The sequence below is a fragment of the Pollachius pollachius genome (assembly GCF_949987615.1).
Source record: "Pollachius pollachius genome assembly, chromosome: 2".
In the NCBI taxonomy this organism is placed as follows: domain Eukaryota; kingdom Metazoa; phylum Chordata; class Actinopteri; order Gadiformes; family Gadidae; genus Pollachius; species Pollachius pollachius.
The window spans coordinates 14,493,986-14,515,748 of NC_136935.1; the positions used below are offsets into that span (position 1 = coordinate 14,493,986).

General features: G+C 42.9%; 3 protein-coding genes across 4 annotated transcripts in view; 1 reads left to right on the forward strand and 2 right to left on the reverse strand.

Moving 5' to 3' along the window:
* Nucleotides 1-777: 777 nt before the first annotated feature.
* On the reverse strand, nt 778-7,204 carry pwwp2b (PWWP domain containing 2B). 2 transcript variants are annotated; one of them, XM_079730813.1, is made up of 3 exons: nt 7,039-7,204; nt 3,092-4,819; nt 778-1,780 (listed from the first exon to the last, which is right to left on the reverse strand). In XM_079730813.1, the coding sequence occupies exons 1-3, from the start codon at nt 7,176-7,178 to the stop codon at nt 1,774-1,776; spliced, it is 1,875 nt and encodes a 624-aa protein (XP_079586939.1). In that variant the 5' UTR covers nt 7,179-7,204; the 3' UTR covers nt 778-1,773. The 2 variants fall into 2 exon arrangements, with proteins under 2 accessions (XP_079586939.1, XP_079586940.1); XM_079730814.1 differs by having other exon boundaries at nt 3,088-4,819.
* A 714-nt stretch (nt 7,205-7,918) lies between these two features.
* LOC307070337 (uncharacterized protein) lies at nt 7,919-13,277 on the reverse strand (the record flags this gene model as incomplete). The annotated part of the gene is made up of 10 exons (XM_079728769.1): nt 7,919-8,005; nt 8,140-8,266; nt 8,871-8,962; nt 9,226-9,328; nt 10,034-10,117; nt 10,420-10,627; nt 11,972-12,124; nt 12,558-12,616; nt 12,796-12,926; nt 13,068-13,277. 10 exons carry the CDS (start codon nt 13,275-13,277, stop codon nt 7,919-7,921), a joined length of 1,254 nt encoding a protein of 417 aa, XP_079584895.1.
* A 981-nt stretch (nt 13,278-14,258) lies between these two features.
* The window catches only part of stk32c (serine/threonine kinase 32C), a gene marked incomplete at its 3' end in the record, with an annotated part of 58,928 nt that continues 51,423 nt past the window's right edge, over nt 14,259-21,763 (forward strand). Inside the window, exon 1 of the mRNA XM_079758688.1 lies at nt 14,259-14,619. Coding sequence (XP_079614814.1) covers nt 14,538-14,619 — 82 coding nt within the window. The 5' untranslated portion in view covers nt 14,259-14,537. The remainder of the gene's footprint in view (nt 14,620-21,763) is intronic.

Below are 21,763 nucleotides of genomic sequence, written 5' to 3' on the forward strand. Positions count from 1 at the left end.
ATAAAAAAATCCAAAATAGAATTATCTCGGGAGGCAGGGCGTAAAGGGCCAACAGAAATAAAGTAGGAAGGCTGGCTGATTGTGTGCAATATTCAGTTTTTCCTTGTACTTCTGAAAGCCGGACTGCATTGTGAGGGCTGTGCTAGGACCGGCCCTGCTCTCTGCCTCAACCAGTCATCCACTCACCACCCCTCCCCCGCCACTCATCAGTTCCATGACTGTTGCTTTTAAGCCAAGGGTCACCGAAGGACAGCCTTTGCAGTCTTACCCCTCGCAGGAGCTCAATAAGTACAGGCTGAAATAAGCCAGTAACGAGCACCCCCCCCCCCCCCCCCCCGACCAATACATCTCTCTCTCTCTCCCTCACTCTGCACGCTAGGCAGTTGAATTCACAGTATTCCACAACAACATGTTGTCCTATAGGCATTCATCTAAAACTTTTAACGGGGGATGCATAGGGGGCTGTGACACATTGCCTGTCCCGAGTTTCAATCTCCCAACAGCACTGAGAAAATTTACTTGGAGGATCTTGTAGTGTGTGTGTACGTGTGTACGAGTGTGTGTGTGTGTGTGTGTCAGACAGACAGACGGGGGACACAAGAAGGAGAGACATGCGACCCAAGTCTAGAATACAGTGTACACAACCAACCGCCAACAGTTGTCTGGTCTACGATCTACTATCCCATTATTCAAAACAATGCCTTAAAAAACAAAATACGGATTATCTTCAAGGCCATACATAGTTAGCCGACCCCCCACCCTAACCCACCCCACACGTCTACCAGGGCTGTATATTATGCTAGTGTCAGTGACACAGAGCTCACAGCAGGCCACCATGGTACAGATAAAGTGCTTTGTTCTCGACATGATGCATTCAATAATTTAAGTGGTGCAGAAAATAAACTTTATATAAAACAAAAAAGGGGTGAAGGGGGGGATGGATGGGAAGGGAGTGGAGGAGGGCACAGAGGAACCTTTTGTTGACCTTGGGCACTGGTATCGCCCCTTTAAAACACATCACAAACATGATATCACTAATACCGTCTGAGAGACACACCCAGAGGCAGGAGGAGGCTGGGAGGTGGGGTGGAAACGTTGGCCGTTCGCAAACTGGATCTCACCAAGACCTTTCCTTTGTTAATATCTTGTAGCCCACCTCAACAGTCTTTGGGTGAGGGGATAGGGGGGAGGGATAGGGTGTCTATGGTCCAGATAACTGCAATTTCAGGCAACGTTAGCGTAGCACATCGGACCGTGTTTGTGTCTTTCTTTCGGACTTTGGACTTGAGTCGGACACGGCGATTGTTCAGGATGGTTTGGGACAGCAGCAGCAGCAACTTATAGGTTCTATTTATGACCATGGAAGAATGGTGGACCTAATGGATGGTAGTAGTAGTAATAATAATAATATTAATAATAATAATAATAATAATAACAACAACAACAATAATAAACAAGTAATAAATACATTCATGTTCTTGTAGTGTCGCTATTCCTCTTAACTGTAGAACATAGAAAAAAAAAAGTGGAATAGTTCAGAGAAGAGCAGCGGGCCTCCGACCGGTCCTCTTTGCTCCCATACTCAGTCTCAACACCGCTCCACCTTGGTGGCCCTTTTCTTCCAGCTTGGTGGGAGAAAAAAAAAGGAAAAGAGGAAAAAAGAGAAAAAAAAAGGGAAGGCCTATAAATAGTAGCCGTGGCAACGGCACGTACTACCCTCCTGGGTTTTGATGACAGAGTTCAGGAAAACCTCAAGAGACAGATCCTCCGCTCCTAGCCCCTGCAGAGAAAGGAGAAACCCAATCATGTGATAAAGCACACAGGGTCATACTTCCCATATCGGGGCGTTGAAACTGCAAGTGTCCAAGGCCTGACCGTGGTGCGCCATGTCACATAAGGTTGATTTAGGACCCGTCTAGGAGCTCAACAACTACACTTTACAATCCACCGCCTCGTAACCCGCTACAAATATGGCAGATCAACATATCTCACACGCACGCACGCATGCATGCACGCACACGCAGCAATGTGCGTCACCTGTGTTGGAGACCAGAGTAAACAGAGCATGGGAGTTGCCTGTCTGGATCTCGTAACATTCCCAACAATATTTAACCTTTCGGCGTGTTTTCAGGACTGGCAGTTTGCCCCATACTGGCAAGCCGGGTAAACAACCACAGCCTTATCAGAAATGGCTGCCAGATGTTTATTTTTAAATACACAACGATTGCTTAAACCACTTGGCAGTTATACCAAGCTAGATTTAGGTTATTCCAGTGTTTTTGACTGTTCTCTTAATATAATTGCATAACTATAGTAATAAAAGCTAATCTCTTTAGTGTGTACATGAAACTATTGAATATAGGTCATATATAATAATACACAAGTGTAATCAGTGGAAATCAATTGATCCCATTTTCATGTACCTTGAGGCTGCTTTATGAGGCAGCCATGGCCCTGTCATTTATTCAACATATAACCATATACCACTCAAGAGAACAATTACTTCCTTTGACTGATTTGAGGCAATTGGCATACCAATTTATAATGTTCAATGGATGACAGCCATGAGTAGGAACACTAATTTTGAATCCATTTTTATAACAGCTTGCTCACAAGGACTTGCATATTGCATGCAGTGAAGCGTAGCCTGTGTCCATTTGGTGCCCCAATTACTGGAGACAAACAGCGCACTATAGGGTGGCTGTTTCTCTCCATTAACTAGGGGGATGGCCATGCATGTTGGCTCATAGATCGTTTTGATGTCTAGGCCTCTTTCTTTTGAAAGCTGTTAACAGTAAACACTGAATGAGATTGAGACAAATAAACGCCTCCTGTGCAAACACCATTATGGGTCCCCAGATTGGCCGTGGTAAACGTGAGGACGTTTAACATCACTTAAACATGGTGCTGGCCCACTCTGATGCACATTATGGTCTCAATTGTGTGGGTCTTTAATATCTCCACCTGGTCAAACTAACATTCACAATTTTCACTGCATAAAAAGCTTACAAATCATGAACAGTAGGATCTGGACGACTATTTGTCTAAAGCGAGTGCCTGAAGGAGGTCTGATAGTGGTGGACCTACCTACGTTTCACAGTGGGAGAGCAGTGACGTGATCTCTTGGTCCACGTGGCCCACCGCCTTGGCCGCCTCCAGGATGGCTCTCCGGTACATGCCCTTCTTCTTGCGGTTGAACCGGGACCGGAAGAGCTCCCTGAACGGCGACAGCTTGGCCACGGACAGCTGCGAGGTGGTGGGCGAGCCGAACCACGCTACCTTGGCCTCTGGCCACCTGGCCTCGCAGCTGGCCGTCTCCGCCTTGTGGCTGCCGCTGATGTTGAGCACCCGGGCCGGCCACCAGGGGAACCCGTGGATCTTCCCCCACACAATGTCCCCCACCGCCACGGCGTGGCCCTCCTCCGTGATGCACTTGGTCATGCTGCGGGTGTGCAGCCGCACCGTGATGGGCGGCACCGTCTTGCAGCCGTCCAGCGACGGCACGGAGGACGAGGTCACTGACAGGTCCTCGCCCGGCGCCAGGTCGCAGAGCTCCGGCGAGGTGCCCTCGGAGCTGAAGGACTTGGACTCGTCCAGGCTGTCGCTGCTGCACACCGACAGGCTGGACGAGTCCGCCTTGCGCTTGCGGAAGTTAATGAGGAGGGTGAGGTCGCCGTGGCCCCGGCCCGCCTCCTCTCCGGAACTCCCCGACCAGATGGCCAGAGAGTTCTTGTCCTCCCGGGAGTCTTCAGAGTCGGGGAGGCAGGGGGTGGACGCCCGCGGGCTGTGCATCCGGTTCCCCCCTACGAGCTCCGCCTCGTACTCCACCGTGCTCTCGTCCTCTTCCCTCGGTGGGTGCCTCAGGAGGATCTTTGGAGAGGGCAGGTGCTCTGGGCCCACGGTGGTGTAGGGCCTGGTCAGTTTGAGTTTGGGAATGGACACGGTGAGGCCCGACCTGGTGGCGTTCAGGATGTGGCGCTGATCCCTGGTGGGATCGGAGGCCGGCTTGACGTCCTCCCCGAGGCCGTTGTGCACCAGCTGCTTGGGGCAGAACGGCTTGACCGAGCCGTGGACCCGCGAGGGGATCTTCATGACCTCCCCCTTGCCCTGTGGAGTGCTGTACGAGATCTTGATGACGGGGCTGTGCGGGATGACCAAACCGGGAACCTTCTCCACGTCTACCTCCACCCTCTTGTCCCTCCTGAGGCGCCTGCTGTCGATGCCGGGCCCGTTCTCTCGTCTCTTCGCGTCCTTGCCGGTGTCCTCTTTCCTCACCATCTTGGTGGGGGGATCCTTGCCGTCGTCGTCGCTCTGCAGAGTGTTTTCCTTCCTGAAGCCCTTGGTGCTGCTGCCGGTGCCGTCCTTGCTGTCCTCGTCGCTGTTCAGCGTGTTTTTACACTTCTCACACAACACCTGGCGTGGCCGTAGACGTATCGTGCTCATGGTCATGCGGCCGGGCTCTCGGGTCCGCCTCTTCTTCCTCTTGATCGTTCTCGGGGGAGGCTGGGGCACCCATTGGCTGTAGCTGTGGCGCACCCACAGGGGCTGCGGGAAAGGGGCTCCTTCAAAATAAGGAGGGTAAGGAGTCTTTCCAGCCGGTACCGGCGTGGGCACAGGGCACGGGGCTGGTATGCTGGCTGCATCGTCCTCAGGAAGTGTGTTTTCGTCCTTTGGTATGAGTAACGCCTCGATCGGATCGATCAAAACGGGGTCCTCGCTCAGAACTTGAGGGATTTCACAACCCAACTTGAATATGTCTGGTTTGGTTGTGAGATCCGCTAGACGTCCGGTGACGTCCGGTAGACAAAACAGCCCGGTCCTATGATGAAAACAAGATGGGTTGAATGAGAGAGGTGCTTCAGGGGACCCTTTGTTAGGGAAATTAAATGAAAAGCATGCAAACAATATGGAGACACAAATGTCTATGGACACATGACATTCTAAGTTCTTTGGTTATGCCATTTCCTCCCCTAAATCTGTAACTAATGCATGCCTTCAATTTGACCCTGACTAGGTTGGTTGAGGCAAATTTCCAACGGTTCAGATTAAACAATGGCATAAGTAAAACATTTAACAAGCAATGTAAGTGAGCAGTGTTTAACTTTAAATATGCTTGTGACATACTGACTAAAGAGCCCTGCTTTGCTGTTTTCTATCATTCCAACTAGGCACCGCTTTCTATCACCTGTATGCTAAATGTGCTAAAAGTGTGGGGGTTGGGACGTGGAAGCACAAGAAGGCAGACGGTTGCATTCCCTGTTGCTGCCTAGGACTACAACAACATAAAAACTCCCTGTATGTCTTGGTCTAAGTACATTCTCATGTTCTCTAGCACTGTTGGAGACCTGTAGACGTGTTCAGGGAAGGCCCGGCCTCTAAGGAGCCTTTTAGGGAGAGGCTGGCAGAGCAGCAGCAACATGGCTGTGCTGCCTAGTCTAGAGACTGCAGACAAAGAGACTACAGGAAGCCCAAAAGCCCCCACCTCACCAACATCACAGTGAACAAAAACAATCTCAGGAATCACTTGGGATTCAGTGATGAAGGAGAAGAGCCAAGAGATTTCTGTCTGTTTTCACATCAACGTCAGGGCACATGGGAAGTGCAATTATTAATTAGGGCACAGTTGGGATGCTAGTTAGGTTAACTCTCCCAAGACACAAAACTGGCAGGCAGATCTCAATAAGTCATGGATGATCCCTTTGGAATATTCCTATGTGTTTCATACAGCAGGGATATACTGGCCAACAGTCAGTGGGTACAGTGAGCGACAGGAAAGAAACAGTGCTGTTCCTGACAGAGTACAGACAGTCCTAAGAGCAGAACAAGGACATGGCACTTGACCAACCATGACACAATAAACAGTTGCTATTTTACACAGTGCAAACAATAACTAGCTTCTAGATATAACTAAAAGGATGGGCAGGAAGGCAGATATTAAAACCTGTGACAATGAAATCAAATCTAGTTCCATGATTAAAAACAAAAGAAAATCACAGATAAGGCCTGATTTGATTTAGCCCAAGTAAAGTTATTGATAAGCAAATGTTTTAGATGTAAATGATGTATACATTAATATGTATTTGTTCTCAAGAATATCACCAAGGCATACTATAAAATGGGGAAAGCTGTTAAGATTCTGATTTCAAAATAGACTAAACTTAGTTGCTTTCAAAAAGGTACTCTGAACACAAGTAAGAACATGTGCTTATATATATATATATATATATATATATATATATATATATATATATATATATATATATATATACACTGTCAGTGTGAATAGATATGTACAACAGGACACATCTAAAACAATACATCTCTCTCTATACTTTGTGGCTTTCAGACTTGACCATGCTTATGCTTTCTTGCCAGGAGAAGCAACCTTTTGCAAGGGGCCCTTCTGATTCATAGTAACATCCATAAGATCTATAGAAAACCCATCACCAAATCTAATATGTTTGTATGCTTCGAATTGTCCACTTCCATTGTTTATAAAGCCAGAATGTGTGATGGGTAAGGGGGGGCACTTTTCAATGTAGCTTAAATCAAAAGGGATGTGTATTGAAACACAAGTTAGGAAGGCAGGTGACTTCTAGATGAATACCAATTACACAATACACATTTTATCAAAATGTTTATTGTCCAAATATAGCCTACCAATCTCTGGATACGTTGTAGCTTGTTTGAGATTTATTAGAGCTAACAATGAGCTATAGATTAACCCATTGACATCAGCTATAATTGTGCAAGTTAGTTAGAAAATATAACGATATGTTTGATGGGTTACAAGGATATATCAAATATAACCTCTTTATAGGAACAGTGCATCTAAAAATCATGAAAGGCTTTGTATTAGCCTCATAGCTAGTAACATAGCTGCTATGCCAGTTACAATACATCCATGTCTTTTGTAACAAGGCCCAGTAGGCTAACAAGCTAGCTTGGATATGATAGCATTCGAGGTAGATTAGCTATAAGCTAAGGTTAGCCAATTATTTTACACCATAATGTTCAAATTGAAGATATACCACTCACTTTTTGTTGGAGTCCAGTAATATCCCCGTGTAGCTTCTTTCTCGAAAGGTTAACGTCACGACCAGTGTATCGTTAATAACATGATCGATAGTGACAGGTAGCCGAGAGCCGGCCCGCAGCTCCTCGGCCGCAGCCTCCATATTTCCCGGGTGAGTTGTCCGGCTTGGCGGTGCTTGATCCCGGCCAAGGGAGCCACGATCACGTCGGCCTAATATCCTACTCCCCTCTCTTTCCGAGCACGGGAGGCTACACCGGGGCATGAAATGACGCCATCACCCCCTCCAAGTCAATTACAACAGTTCTGCTACTGGTGACATCACGCAGAGAGAAGCAAAATCTTCTCAAGATAAGGCCTTCCCTTCTGTTTTACTTGAAACGGCAAATAAATGATACATTTAATCCCAACTTTCCATGTAAAGACAGCTTTACCATTTTATCCCACGATGGGTTTCACCTTGATGGAATAAATTGCTCTAGTTAGATTCTGTTTATACATAAACTTGTAATCTCATGTATGAGTTTATGTATGTTATACATCAAAACAACAACAACAACCACAAAATGAACAACAACCTATTTGATTACCTAATGGACAGTTATATGTAATGCAATGGTATTACCTGTTTGATTCAGACATGTTGAGGATTTCTGAAAGTCTTGGTTTTTTTTAACAATTGTCAAATAAACCTTGAACCTAATCTATAGATGAGTATAATGAGATAGATAGATAGCTAGATAGAAATGTGGAAATAACACAATGTATGTAGTTTATGTAATTATTATTTATTGTATATATGTCACAGTTGTACAAGTAGCAAAACATACAAACAACCCAAACCACAAAGTGTTCCAAAATGTTTTAGTTATTTGGACAAGCTGGTTAAATGTCTCCAGTGAAGGCAGTGAATCTGTATTCCTTCTCTCCATCTTGTTTCCTTTTCAGGAGCTCAGCTTGCAGCTTCAGTGTCTGCCGATAAAAAAAACAACTGGATTTAGTGTTCAAGGTTGTTATTTTGGGGGCAAGTGTTGTCTTAAAAGCCTTTTTTTTGTGTCCGTGATTTCTTCTGTCAGGTCTCATTTTTTTGGGTTTTTTCAACAGACCTCTCTCATATCTTTTTCCGCATTGGCCTTCTCTTCTTCTACTGTTCCTTTGGGTTTCCCACGTCTCTCCTGCATCATCTGCACTTGCTTGCGAATCCGTTGCTCCAGCTCACGGTCCCGGGCCGCTCTACCAGTTCATCACAGATCAAAGGTCAAAAGGTTTATTTTTAGACTCTTAAAGTATCATTCAGTAACGTTGTTAGATAAACTTTTCCATGTTGCCATCATGTGTACACGTGGGCGATGGTTAGACTGGGTACATGTACGGCCACTTTGGGCTAAATGGCAGCCAAACTAACGACAATCAGTGGCTACGTATCTCTTTAAGGAAGTAAAGTTAAGTAATAGGCACTATCCAGCTGTATATGCCCAAAAATCTGTCATTTTCAGTGGTCAAAAATGGGTGAAGAAGAACAAAGAAAATACTTTGGGGTTGTATACTCCTTTTCATTCCACTAGGTGTCTCTAGCTCTCCTTATTTACAGACACCATTTGAGTGGAAGAGTTGCATTGATAAAAAAAAAATTTAATTGCCAACAGACATTTTTTCTCTGGAACCTATAAATCAATCTTAAATGCTTTAGCATATATGTAGTGAGTTGTCTCTATGTTTCACTAACACAACAGATTATTAGGTGTGTTTATTGCTGGAACATAATGTACTCTACACATGGCACTTATTGTACTTAAACCAAAAGCATCACATTCCATCTTCAATCACTCCAAATGACCTGGCCTCCTCCTGCTCTTGGTGGCTCCCAGGGGCCCTCTGCTGCCTTTGGGTTGGGTTGGGAGAACTATTGGAGAGCTTCTTCTCCAATGCCTACACCGGAGAAAAGAAGCTCTTTATATTTGTTATCTGACCCCTCTCTCCTAAACCAAATGAATGGCTAAATCATAAGAATCTGCGGTAAAGAGAGATGTCTTGTTAGTAATTCCTATTTGTTTCAGAGCTTTTGGGAGAGAGCTGGTGTTATGCCGCCCTCTGGTGGCAAGTTAATGAGATTGACTCTATCAATTGATACAGTCAATTGATAACGGAAAACGACCTATCCAATTCCCTACAAACTAAAGTAACATTGTAACCTCTTTCAATTGGTTCTCTTGTCTCTCTTGCTCCAGCCTCACTGCCTTCTGCGCCTGCATGACCTTTGCGTCAGTGCGCCATTTCTGAAGAAGCTCCTGGTCCCTGTGGGAGTGGCAGGGGGAGGGAAGGTTATTATCACCTCTTCAAAACATACCTCAGGGATTAATCTTTAACCGGGGGTGGTGCGGACTAGTAGGCTATAGATTTGATGGCCAAATAACTTTGAATATAAATTATCATTCTCCCCAAACTAGACTGGTTCCCTAGCATGGTCAGCAATGGGAAACATTGAATTGGGTTCCTGTTATTTTTAATTGCAGACCTTGATACAGGTTAATTATCTAGTTTGATTAAAGGTACATTATATCCCAGGGGATCAAGGGCAGCCTTGATATTATGTTTTTTGTGATGACTGAACATTGTCCTTTTAGAAGGTTAGGAAAAATGACTTCCAAAAGGTCAAAAACGGCAATGAAAAACACAGCCAAGGACTAAATTGCTTCTTCTAGAAAAAAAAAATTACATTCCAGAAGGACGAGTCAATTCTGCCACATTGTGAGTACTGTCCAGAGCACAAAGAAAAAAATCCTACAGGTCCAATCGTATACAATCCTAATCATAAACAAATGGACACAACCTGCTCTTACAAGATGAAAAGGGATAACAGGGCACACATCCTTAGTTCTTCTTGGACGCAAAGCTGTTGTTTTTTTTATGTAGTTCAACCATCTTAATGGCAGGTGTCAATCAATACGTTATATTCTGTTTCTAAAAGCCTCTGACTGGAGGCTACAGAATCTCACTTACTTTTTCTTCTGTTCAAGAAGCTCTTGCTTTTCCTTCAGTTCTTCCTCCGCTGCCGTTTTCCTTTTTCCTGACCTCCCAAACTGGCTGTCAAACTCACAGGGTTGTGAAAATGCAGCTTATTTCTTTCCGAAGCACAGTTTGAAAATAACCAACATTTTAATTGTCCTCCAAAGCATTCTGTGGTAACAGTTTGACATGTTTGTATATTTACTGGGCTGCTTTCCCAGAGAAATACTATAAAAAAAACGTTGTTTACTGTTATTTCTTCCCCCAAGGCCCAACACAGCATGCTCTCCCCTATGGCGCATCTTTAAACTTTGATCAGTGAAGATCTCTGTTCAAACCCAAACTAACTTGCCCTTTAAGCTACAGTGCCGTCAGTATACCTCTTGACAACTGGCAGGCTTCCTTGCGGCCGTGTGGTCCAGGGGGAGCTGGGGCCCAGCTCAGCACTGTCCAGCAGGATCATCTTGTGCTTAAGCTCCTTGAACCTCTGAAGCTCCTGCTCTTCCTCCTCCTCTTCGTCTTCGCCACACGACTCCAAACTCGACCTCACCAGCGCTGACAGCTGGAGCTTCTCCACGGGGGGCCCGTCTGCGTAAATCAACCAATCAAATGGTGTTAAACAATGAACAAACAAACAAATTTCGCAAATCTCTTGCAAACACCTGAGACATCGACATTCCAGCAGGAGCTGATGTTTTTACCAGCAACCCTACTGCTGCTGGGTGATCTGCTCCTGGTTTGACATTTACACACAGGGCTTTATAGTGGCTACATCCATATTTTTCTATTTCTATAAATCCACAATGCTCCAAGACCCTGCTTACACTGATGAGAATACTTTGGGAGGCTTGCAGAGGAGACCAGCGGCCACACATCTTATTGGAAACTATCAGGATCAATATTCCAGCCCGTTGTTTGGTGCTTAACTGCATTCAACTATTTTGTTGTGAGCGGATATTAAGAAAACAAAATTGTGAAGACAAAAATATATACATCCTTAACAGTGGCTTCAATTGTTGTCATTATTTAAGGAAATGAACCAAGCAACAACAGGAAGGAAGCAACAACAATGACAATATGACACAGTGGCTTGTGGAAAATATGAATGTTTATACTACTGCAGATAGGCGTTGAAATAATTAACTAAAAGTGATGGTAAGATGCAGAATTGTTAGATAAAAATTCACAGTTTCAAACAACAACAATTTCCCAGATGGCTGAATTTGGATGTGGACTATTTTAATTAGCAGGCTAATGCCCCATGACACTATGGACCTAAATACTTTCTGATAATGGAGATTTGACATTGTAATAAGCAGCTGAAGGCGGCAAATCTTTGATAAGCCCATTACTGAAAGAAGTCGGCGAGCTTCAAAGAAAATCAAATCATCTCGATGGCCGGTAACAAAAACACAGTATCCCATGAAATTGGATATATATCTGGCCCCGGAGACACAGAGACCTTTCGCTGTTAATAACCTTGTAGACAGAGGGATAAAGAACTGGATTGAGGCGCTTGTCTTTGCTCCCAGGGATGATTAGCTGTAGACAAAGCTTAATGATGGAAACACGGCCAAGCAAAGCCCAGAGCTTATCGATTGTTTTTTTCTACGGCTAAAAATATTCCAGATCTGTAGAGCAGGGAGTTATGGATGGGGAGGTGAGGGGTGGAGGGGCAGGGAAAGGGGTTGGTGGGGTAGTGGGGTCAGCCGACCGCTGGGCATCGTCTCCTAGGGAACAGAAGTCACACCACTCGAGTGGAAGCAGGGCAGAGAGCTATTTCCATTTTTTTCTTTCTCCTTTTTTTTGAAAGGATGAAAAAATGAAAACAAGGAGCAGATGGCTGAGAGACATGCAGGGGGCCAATGGCATAATGATCTTCCTTTTGTCGGTTAGACGAATGTCCGGTGACAGTTCTCACTAAGTGCTCACCTGGATGAGACCTCTGGACACTGACCGGGCGCTCGGCCATGGCGCTCCTCAGGTACTGGAGGATACACTCCAGCCCCTGGTGCACAATGTCCTTAGGGGGGGAGCGGATGGGGCAATTTCTCAGGTTCAGGCCTTTGAGGGAAAGAACATTACCTAGGAAGAAGGAAGGATAAATCACATAGGGTCTTCAATATAAAGTTACCACAATCTATAGCTTGATAGCTTAGAAGTCTTAATAGTTTTCTGTTCCTCCAAGACACCTTAATATCTTTGATTTCAGATGATCAGAGTTTAAAGAACTGTAGCTTATTGTGAATAAGTGTTTCACTGATTTTAACATGTTCAGTTGGACCATATTGTGAAATTCATTTAGCCTCCATTTTAGACTGAATCCTTATCTTATGTAAAGGCCTGACAAAATGTATTCATATTTTGCTGAGGGGCACTACAACAGGGTCATTGATCAAATTAATTGGGTGTTTAGCGTGACGGAGCGGTCACACATTGGCTAGTTTCACAGGCCCAGAGGATACAACTCAGACTACAACAGACTACACACTGGCAGAAGCGACAGAGCTTGGCTCACCAAGCTCTGGGGGAAGCTCTGAGATAGGATTTCCCTCCAGCAGCAGTGTTTTCAGACACCTGAAGAAACAAAGGAGCAAATTCATGAGCAATTACAATCTACTATAATTAGTTAGGGTTGTAAAACTGCTGTACTCCCATGGAGCAGATGCTGTTAAATGCTTGTGTAAATGTATCTCTGCACCACAGCAATCTTTGATAACATACAGGATCCTCATAAAAGACACTTCAATCACTACCTGTGAGAGCCTATTCCAGCTGGAAGTGATCCAATTAGGTTATTTCTGAGGTCCAACCACACCAGGTGGGGTAAACGTACAAACATTGAATCTGGAAGATTGATTAACTTGTTGCCCTCAAGATATAACTCCTAAAAGAAATAGGCAAATGAGTTACAACTAATTTGCCAAAGTGGGTAAAATATTTTTGAAAAACAAAAAAGTAATTTGTATAAGATATAGTTGAGGTATGGTGTGTGTGTTTATGGGTCTACAGTGAAATCCAAACCGACCTTTAGTGATCTATGTCTTAGAATAGCTTCAGGGACTTCGTTCAACTTCCTTCTGCTTAGAAACAATGTCTGGGATTCAACATGTGGAGAGTGCTCTGTGTTGGGCTCAGCATTGTCGGTTAGCACGGGTGGCTGAAGGGTCTCCAGTGTGTTCCCATAATCACGACTCAGCTGCAGGTCTGGAATGTGCTCTTGCACTGTGTAGTCCATTCTAGGAAACAGTTTAACCATTAAAACACTATCATTACTACATTTTTAATCATGAAGCTTTCGTTGAATTTTATTTAAATGAAGGCTTCATTTATTAATCAAATTAGCTTACACGCACGCACAAACGTGATATAATTTGTAATTTATAATTCTTCAACAACACTCATTGCATTGACCAGAACAGAATGATTTAACCGGGTCGCAGCATAACTAGCATTACACCAGCACACACTATCTGCTAGCTGTCACTAAGACGCGAACAGCAGCTATCGTTACTTTTGATCAACCTTACTCACCGCTCTAAATTGATTACTACAGCAGATAAAGATATATACGTTATACAAGTGAATATAATCTCGATGACGAAACGCTCTCGGCAGAGGGAAGTCGTTCCAACAAATTAGAAACCATAGTAACGACAGTAACAATAACTACGGCAGCTGTCAGCAGTCAGTCGCGGCGCAAATTGAAAATGACCGTCTACAGTTACAATAGAAACAATGTAAATTAAAAGCTAATATATTGTCTTATGATCTCTGACAATATTGTTTTTATGAAAATATATTCTAATCTACATATATTAACAATAATAATATAATACAGGTAATTATATAATATCAATAATGACTGTAAACTGGCTACTATAGTTATCAATATTTTATAATAATAATTGATTCCAAACTGAAAAAAAACAGCAATAATAAGCGATTTTGTCTGTACAGCCAGGGAGTTAAAGTGTTAACCCCTTTTCCATCAATGATCTGGCACCACCCACCCATCTTCTAATTAGATTCGCTGAATGTCTGAATCCACTGAGGTAACAGGCTACACTACAGTGAGTAGCACTACTTCCTCTAGTAGGCGGCTACACCTACAGTCTGAGGTAAGCGAGTCCGAGAGGCTGTTCCTGGATCTTGACGAGCACGACAACACAAGCTGCTGCGTCGACTCGACCACAGTCTTACTGGCCAACAACTGGCACACTCGCAAGGCTGGAGAACACAATTCATGTGGCTGACTGGACACTGAAGACAGCAAAGCACAACGCCAAAACGAGCCATTCCCGGTCAACATCAATTAATTCAGCGTTCACTTTGCAGTGCAGTCTATTCAAGTGTGTGTCTGTGTTAAAGATCAAGTCGGCAGGGATTAAATGCAAGACATAATGGGCACCGGGAGTGTGTTATGAATTGATACGCGTGTCCGAGACAGAAGTGTAGTTTTTAAGGAGCGAGGAATGCAATCTGAGCTCGCGTCTCAATGTTTCACTGGGGCAAGTGGAAGAAGAGGATGGGCGCGAATAGCTCCTCAAAAAGACCCGTGTACGACGAGAAGGAGGATGGTAAGTATTTTAAAGTGTATTTTGGGGATATGACAATAACTGAACCACGATACACCTTTTACTAGAAGGAACGGAGTTTTGAGGCGATACTTTGAACCGTATAAGTTATAGAAGTTGTAATTGAGCGAAGGGACTGAATACATCTGTCACTGTTGGATGTAGCTGGTGTCGTTTTATGGCCTGTATATTTACCATTGGCTGTTTTTGGGAGAAGATTCCCTCCCTGGTCTCGTTGCTTGTTGTGACTAGAGCGGGCTGGGGGTGTGACGCCCAACTTAACACGGATAGACCGTGTGTCCTCCGATGGAGAACCATTGCGGTCCTTATGTCGGATGTATGTCCATATGTGTTCCAATTTTGCATGTTCGTATCGCAGAAAAGTTTTATTTTGGCGTAAACAAAGGAAACAAAGATGTGCATGCGTGTTTGTCACTACGCACTCAGTTGGATATGGAGCTCGCTATGTTACTCGCGTGTGTTCACGTCTTTGAAATAGAAGCAAGTCGTTGCATTAATTGCATAATTAAGACGAGCTTAGCACCATGCGTGAAAGTAATGATATTTGTTAATAGATGTCATCAGTAAGCCTCTTGGGATGGGTGCTGAATAGTTATTCCCGAATTAAAATTAATCAAATATGGTTAGTTAGTTGAAAGGATACAAAGTATGGAACTGGACGCGTCGGAGTGCCGTGCATGCTCCATATGAATTAATATATGGAGGCTATTGCCTTTCCCCATAACGCCAAAGAATATGTGGCGTTATGCATAGCAACCGCTTCCTTTGAAATATGAATATTACGTTTTCCCATGTATAATCCCATTACACAGATGAGATGAGATGTGATGGTTAAAAGATAACACTCACACGTATGAGACTCTTAAGGGTTTTCGCCGACTAATCGTATTTAGTGAATAAGAATAACATTAAACCAACCATTTTAATATGAAACCAAGCAACAAAAGCCCCTAACAAGGCTACAACTGTTAAGACGGGCTTCACGGGTTTCTCTGCCTTCACGATACGTAAACCAATTTCAATTGTATTACCTCTTACCAAGATATGCATTCAGGTTGATAACATCCTTTAAGCACTTTTGCCCTGTTAGAGCAATAACACCATCAAGCCATTATCTAGCCTTTCATATGTAGGCATCTATAGACTCTACTTGCCCATGTCACACTTGCTCATCATAGGTTCAAGGATGTGAGTGATAGTGTTGCCCCTCATGGCACATACACAAGTGTGTATCTGGCAGTGTCACTAAGTAGGTCACTGATGGTTTAGGCAATGGGAGTCAAACACATTGAGCAGTAAGCATCTGTGACCAACTTACTGACTTCACCGACCAAAACTTTATTGTGTGTGTGTTATAAATAAGTTCATCCAGCTCATTCTATACTATGGCTGTTGCTTCAGTTTACATGCTGAGGAGATGACTCTCAGGGATTAACGTCTTCGGTAGAAAAAACATTTTCCTTGCTTCAATTAAATATGGCCTATTTTGTAGACCAGCTGGTTTGAAGAAGAGAAAGGCATATATACACAAATGTAACTGGTTATGCCTATATTATGATGATTTGTTAGCTTTTTCCCACTAATCATTGGCTGGCCTTTCATCATTATCTTAAAGTAATTTTGCAATTCTCCCTGGCTAAATAAAAGGATATTGTCGAGTCCATACACATTAAATAGAGCCTTCTGCCCTGAGGGTGTCTTAAGTGTGAGTCTGTTGGAGTACCAGTGGTGGCTCTCTACTTTCAAGCCAATATTTCATCCTCTCAGATGAGGCTTAATGCCACAAAGTTGCATATTGTTGTGTAGAGCATTCTTAAGGTCCATCTTGGGGCCAAAGGAGCCTATTTGTGCTAGGTCCTGACATACAGTTTTGGTGTGGCCTCTTAGAAAGAGGCAATTCAGCGAGAAAAACAAAGAATGTTGTATTTTAGTGAGAGAAAGAGGGGTGGAAAGTCTGCACTAGAAATGCACTTGATATTTTGTCTGGTGTGTGTGTACGCACACACGCGAGTGAATCTGCACCTATAGGCATGTATCACCAAATTGTGAGGGCTCCCTAAATGCATCTCTGCCTGTATATCAAAGTGTGTGTGTGTGTAGCCCCCTGTCTCTGTCAGATATGAGTGCATAAGGCATTGAAGACACATTTGGTTGAGGGATAGAGACCGATAAAGAGGGAGATGGCTGATTACTCTCCATGAATACTGAGTCCTTCTCATTCTTTTCATCTTCGCACTAGCCCTACATCTCTCTCTATCTCTCTCTCTCGCTCTCTCTTTCTTTTATCTCTCTCTCTTCAACAAAGTGCCTGTAGCTATGTCGACGGTCGCTCTCGCTATCTTCAATGTAATGGGACCATTGTAATTGTCCCACTAGTCTGGAAATATGTGGAGTACACTGTCCTTGTTGTGCTCTCGCAACATTTAACCCTGGAGCAAGGCTTCCTTGCAATATTGTTGTACATAAAACAAAATGACATTTTTCAACGTTAACTAGATTAGTTGTGGTGTGTGTGTGTGTTTTGTAAACAGACACATAAATGTGCAGGCATGACATGTAGTGCAATGCTATGCAGTGCAGCAGATGAAAATGTATGGGATAAACGTTTGAAGACTCCTTCAGGGTTCCGATAGAGCAGTAAATCAATGTTTTATAAAACGGTGACTGTGTTCTTATCATTACATTCTCAAAATATGTCTCTCATTATAAGCATTTCTTTCATTTTGTTCACACTTATTAACATTTTTCCACTGCCACTGATCTGGGGTCATTGTTACTGTTGCTGCTGTCATTAGAGGATAGAGATGTGATCTGACGTCAGCCAATCACTGGGATGTGCTTGATCATGAGGCATGAGCCTATGATAGTGTAGGCGCCTAAATATCAGCTAGCGCCATCATGTCGGGTGAGCTAGTTTAAAAAAAATAATTGCAGACAAATTGCAGACATTCAGAGTAGAATAAGATTAAGGTTGGAAAAAAACACTTTATGCATGTGTTGGAGAATAAAGGCAGAATCGATGAATGACCCTTAACATACATTGATTTAGATTTGTTTTTGATCAGTTAAAAATGCACACCATCATGAACGTAAACCTTGCGACTTATTGAAATCTTGCTCTGCATTCAGTATTCACAATTATCACAAAGGCTACTTGTTTCACACAGAATAAAACTGTGTGGTATCTCCCTCCACTGCATGCGCAGTGCCGGTTAAATACCGGATCAAAATTAGGATTTCGTTGGTACCATTGGAGAGATCTACACATACATGGCAGCTTGTATGTGCTTCCCTGGGTTAGACCAACAAAGTTACAGCTATGAGAGCAGCTAAACACTTGTTTTGAATGTAATATGCCATACGCTCAAGAGGGGGTCACTTTATCAGAAATCATGGCTGATCTACATCTCAACATAGACGATGACAACAATTAACCTAGGGTCTTACAAACAGGCCAAATCCTTTTACAAAGCATGTCTTATCGTTGCTGGTCTCAAGCGGCCTGGCTACGTCGCCTGGTGGACATCTCCTGGTGAAAGTGCTTGTCTAAATCAACCTATTTGAGGCAAACGATAATACACACATATATATATATATATATATAACGCTGATTTTATTATTTTCAGCCTATTGGCCTAGCCTAGCATACTAACACCAAGTTATGAATATAGCAAGTTTATGAATGCCAAAATTCATCCCTAGTCTTTTAATACGTTAACACATAGTAGCCTCATGCTACATTTGTAATGGGTTTATTAGTTATGAAACAAGAATGGGGAAAAAGTGAATTGCAGGCGATTGCTTCCACCCTGTGGCAGGAAAGAATGTACCAGCTCATGGCACAATGGAAGTAGACGTTTTAAGATCCGGTCTCACCTGATTACACCAGTTGCTTTTATTTAACGCTGTAACCTTAAAGCTAAACATTTTTGGGAGAGGTTTTATCGGTTTTAAAAATCAAGATCACATTTTTTTCTAGCAGTGCCAGAGTCAGGGTGATTGAGTTTTCAAGGAGACCATGTGTCCCTAGGTGAGCTTGTAAGAGAGAGCTCAGGGTTCTAGCAGAGCCAGGGTGAAGGAGTCTTCAAAGAGATTGGCTCTGCAGGATGCCAAGATGAAAACGACAAGAAGATGGGTTGCTCTCAAAGTGTGCATGTGTAAGTGTGTGCGCCTGTGTCTTGGTGTCAATGCACTGTTTAAATGTAAATTATGTGCGAGTGCGCTACTGTACGTGTTAGTGTCAGCAATATTGTGTGAATATTATGTGAGCGTATACTCCCAGTTCTGCAAAGGAAAGGATTAGTGAACGCGAGGGAACACAATTGAGGTTGACCTGTAGCGCTTTCACACCTGCACCGATATAATGCCAGCCCCTATGGAGTTCACACTACCAGCTCCCTGGGGTAAACTCTACACAGGCGTCAACCCTCGGCTAAAGTATACGCAGCATCTCAAATATGTTTGAACACGTCTGACGCGGCCTCATCTCCTGTTGTGTGTTGCATGTGTGAAAGGGCAACTCATCTCCGTACCTGATTCTCCAGAGTTCATCCAGAGTTTATGTGTGAAAGGCCTACTGATGTATCTGTTATAAACTGATATTAGTAACTCTCTCTCCTATCATGTGATTGCCTCTTCAAGCCCCCTATTTTCCTACATAAAGAACAGTATAGAGTATTGTCAGCAAAATGTCATCCATACAGTTCTGTCATCAAGAATACCCTGGGTCAGGTTTGACATAATCTTTAATAATAAAGCAGCATCTTCAGTCTGACTGCCTAAAAGCATCCGGCTTAAAGAAAACACAGAGTCTATATCTTTGAGAATCATAATATGGTTTTGGGGTCTTTGGGAATACATTATATTTGGTTTAACTTTAAGCCCAGTGCTCAAATGCAGAGCTAGCAAATTCCCACGGGAAGTAATGTGCGAGAATGTAAGTACACACTGTAAACAGTGCATCCATGTGCTGGCAAACGAAATGAGGAGCAGATTAAGATGGTGAGGGAGGATATAGATGTGGATCCTGGGAACCGATAATGCTATTATATGTTGCAATCTAAAGGATAAAATAAACACACACACACACACACACACACACACACACACACACACACACACACACACACACACACACACACACACACACACACACACACACACACACACACACACACACACACACACACACACACACACACACATACATACATACATACATACATACATACATACATACATACACACACAATGAGTTTGTGATAGCGTAGGTGTAATGCTTAATTTTGTTTTGAGTTATTTGTGTTTACTTTCACTGTTTAAGATGAGAGAAACATAAAAAAAAAGAGAAGAAATTAAATTAAGTATAATTTCTAGGCTTTGCGCAGTAACTTGAATTGCAAAAACATTTAGGCTCCTCTGATTAAATGCCTAGATCTCAAGGATTTCAATGTGTTTCTGGCTGTCATTGGCATTTTAAACCCATTGTAGCCCATTCAAAAAATACTATGTAAAGACCCACACCAGACAGGTTTACGCTCTAGTTCTACCTAACCCAAAGGCAAATCATTAATTGTTATAAAATACAAGGAATAAGATTGAGAATGAGCAGTATATACATTAGGGGTGGGAAAAATAATCGATTCTTCGATGGATCACGATTCTTTCTAGAACGATTCCGACCCGATGCAGATAAATGAATAATCAGAATTAAAATTTTAATTTGTTCGCCTGCTGCAACATTCTGTTCGCCAGAGAGGGATAATTTTAGTAATTTTAAAACTATTTAATTTATCTTCAGTGTGTATTGGCCAATCTGATTTGTCTTGACACGATTGCGATTCAGCCTACGTATAGCATGCATGCAAACTCACAGCCAAACACAAGAACTCCTTCTAATTCAAGGGCAGCTTTTTCTTTAATGACATAGAAAACAAAGATTAGAAAGAAAAGAAAACTGAAACCTATTTTCTACATAATTCCATATTGTGTTGTAATGCAAGCTGAATTGATTAATGCATTCTTCATAGAAAGTCATATTTGTGACTAAAGCTTTTTCTCTAATAAAATATTAGATAAGTTAATTCGTCTGTTGATGTCTTTAATGATCATCCCAAAAGTAAGAAGTGATTAGCAAACTCTGAGTAGCAAACTCAGATATATATATATATATATATATACTTTTGAAAATCACGCATGGAAATGTACATACATTTTTTTGTTGCATCGAGATGCATCAATAATCGTCTTAGAATCGAATCGTTGACCTCTTAATCGGAATCGAATCGTGAGGTGCAAAGAGATTCCCACCCCTAATATACATGAGGTTTATGAGATGAGTGGAATGACATTTTGTATAATTATAATCATAATATTCATCGCATTGATTTTTGGCAGGTAGTGTTTTAAGCAACTTGTATTTAAGTGCCGGCAGCTGACATGAAACGCCAAAAACAATCTGCAAATATATGCATTATTTAATGACATTGATTTGGTCATATCCTTAAAAGGAGTCTGACACTATAGCTGACATTTACCCATAAGGATATTATTGCCCATCAATAAATACATTAATAATATAATCAACCATGATGATATAATCAAACCCTTTCAATGGTGTGACGGTTCTATTTTTCCTGAGCTTGGGTTACCACCATTTCTATCATATTGTCCGCTGGTATGAACCATCATTGGCTGGTTCTAAGAACCACATAATGTCGTGCTATGATATGATTAGCATTTGTTTGGGTCCCGTTGGAAATTGGATTTGGCCTGAGGACTATCTGTAACAGTGAAAGAATGGGGCCAGAGAAAGGTGACTTCCAGCATCGCCGTGGCGGGAAGGAACAGTGAGGACAGGATGTTGACAGGTCAGCACGAGACGAGAGAGAGGACAGGACGAGAGAGGACAGGACAAGTGGCCTGTTTTAGCCATACTCCTTGGTGTCGGAGCACAAAGTCACACACACACACACACACACACACACACACACACACACACACACACACACACACACACACACACACACACACACACACACACACACACACACACACACACTGTAACATCTGTGGATCTTTGCAGCATACGTGTCACCGGAGGGTTTGTCACGCCTGCCTTGCCATC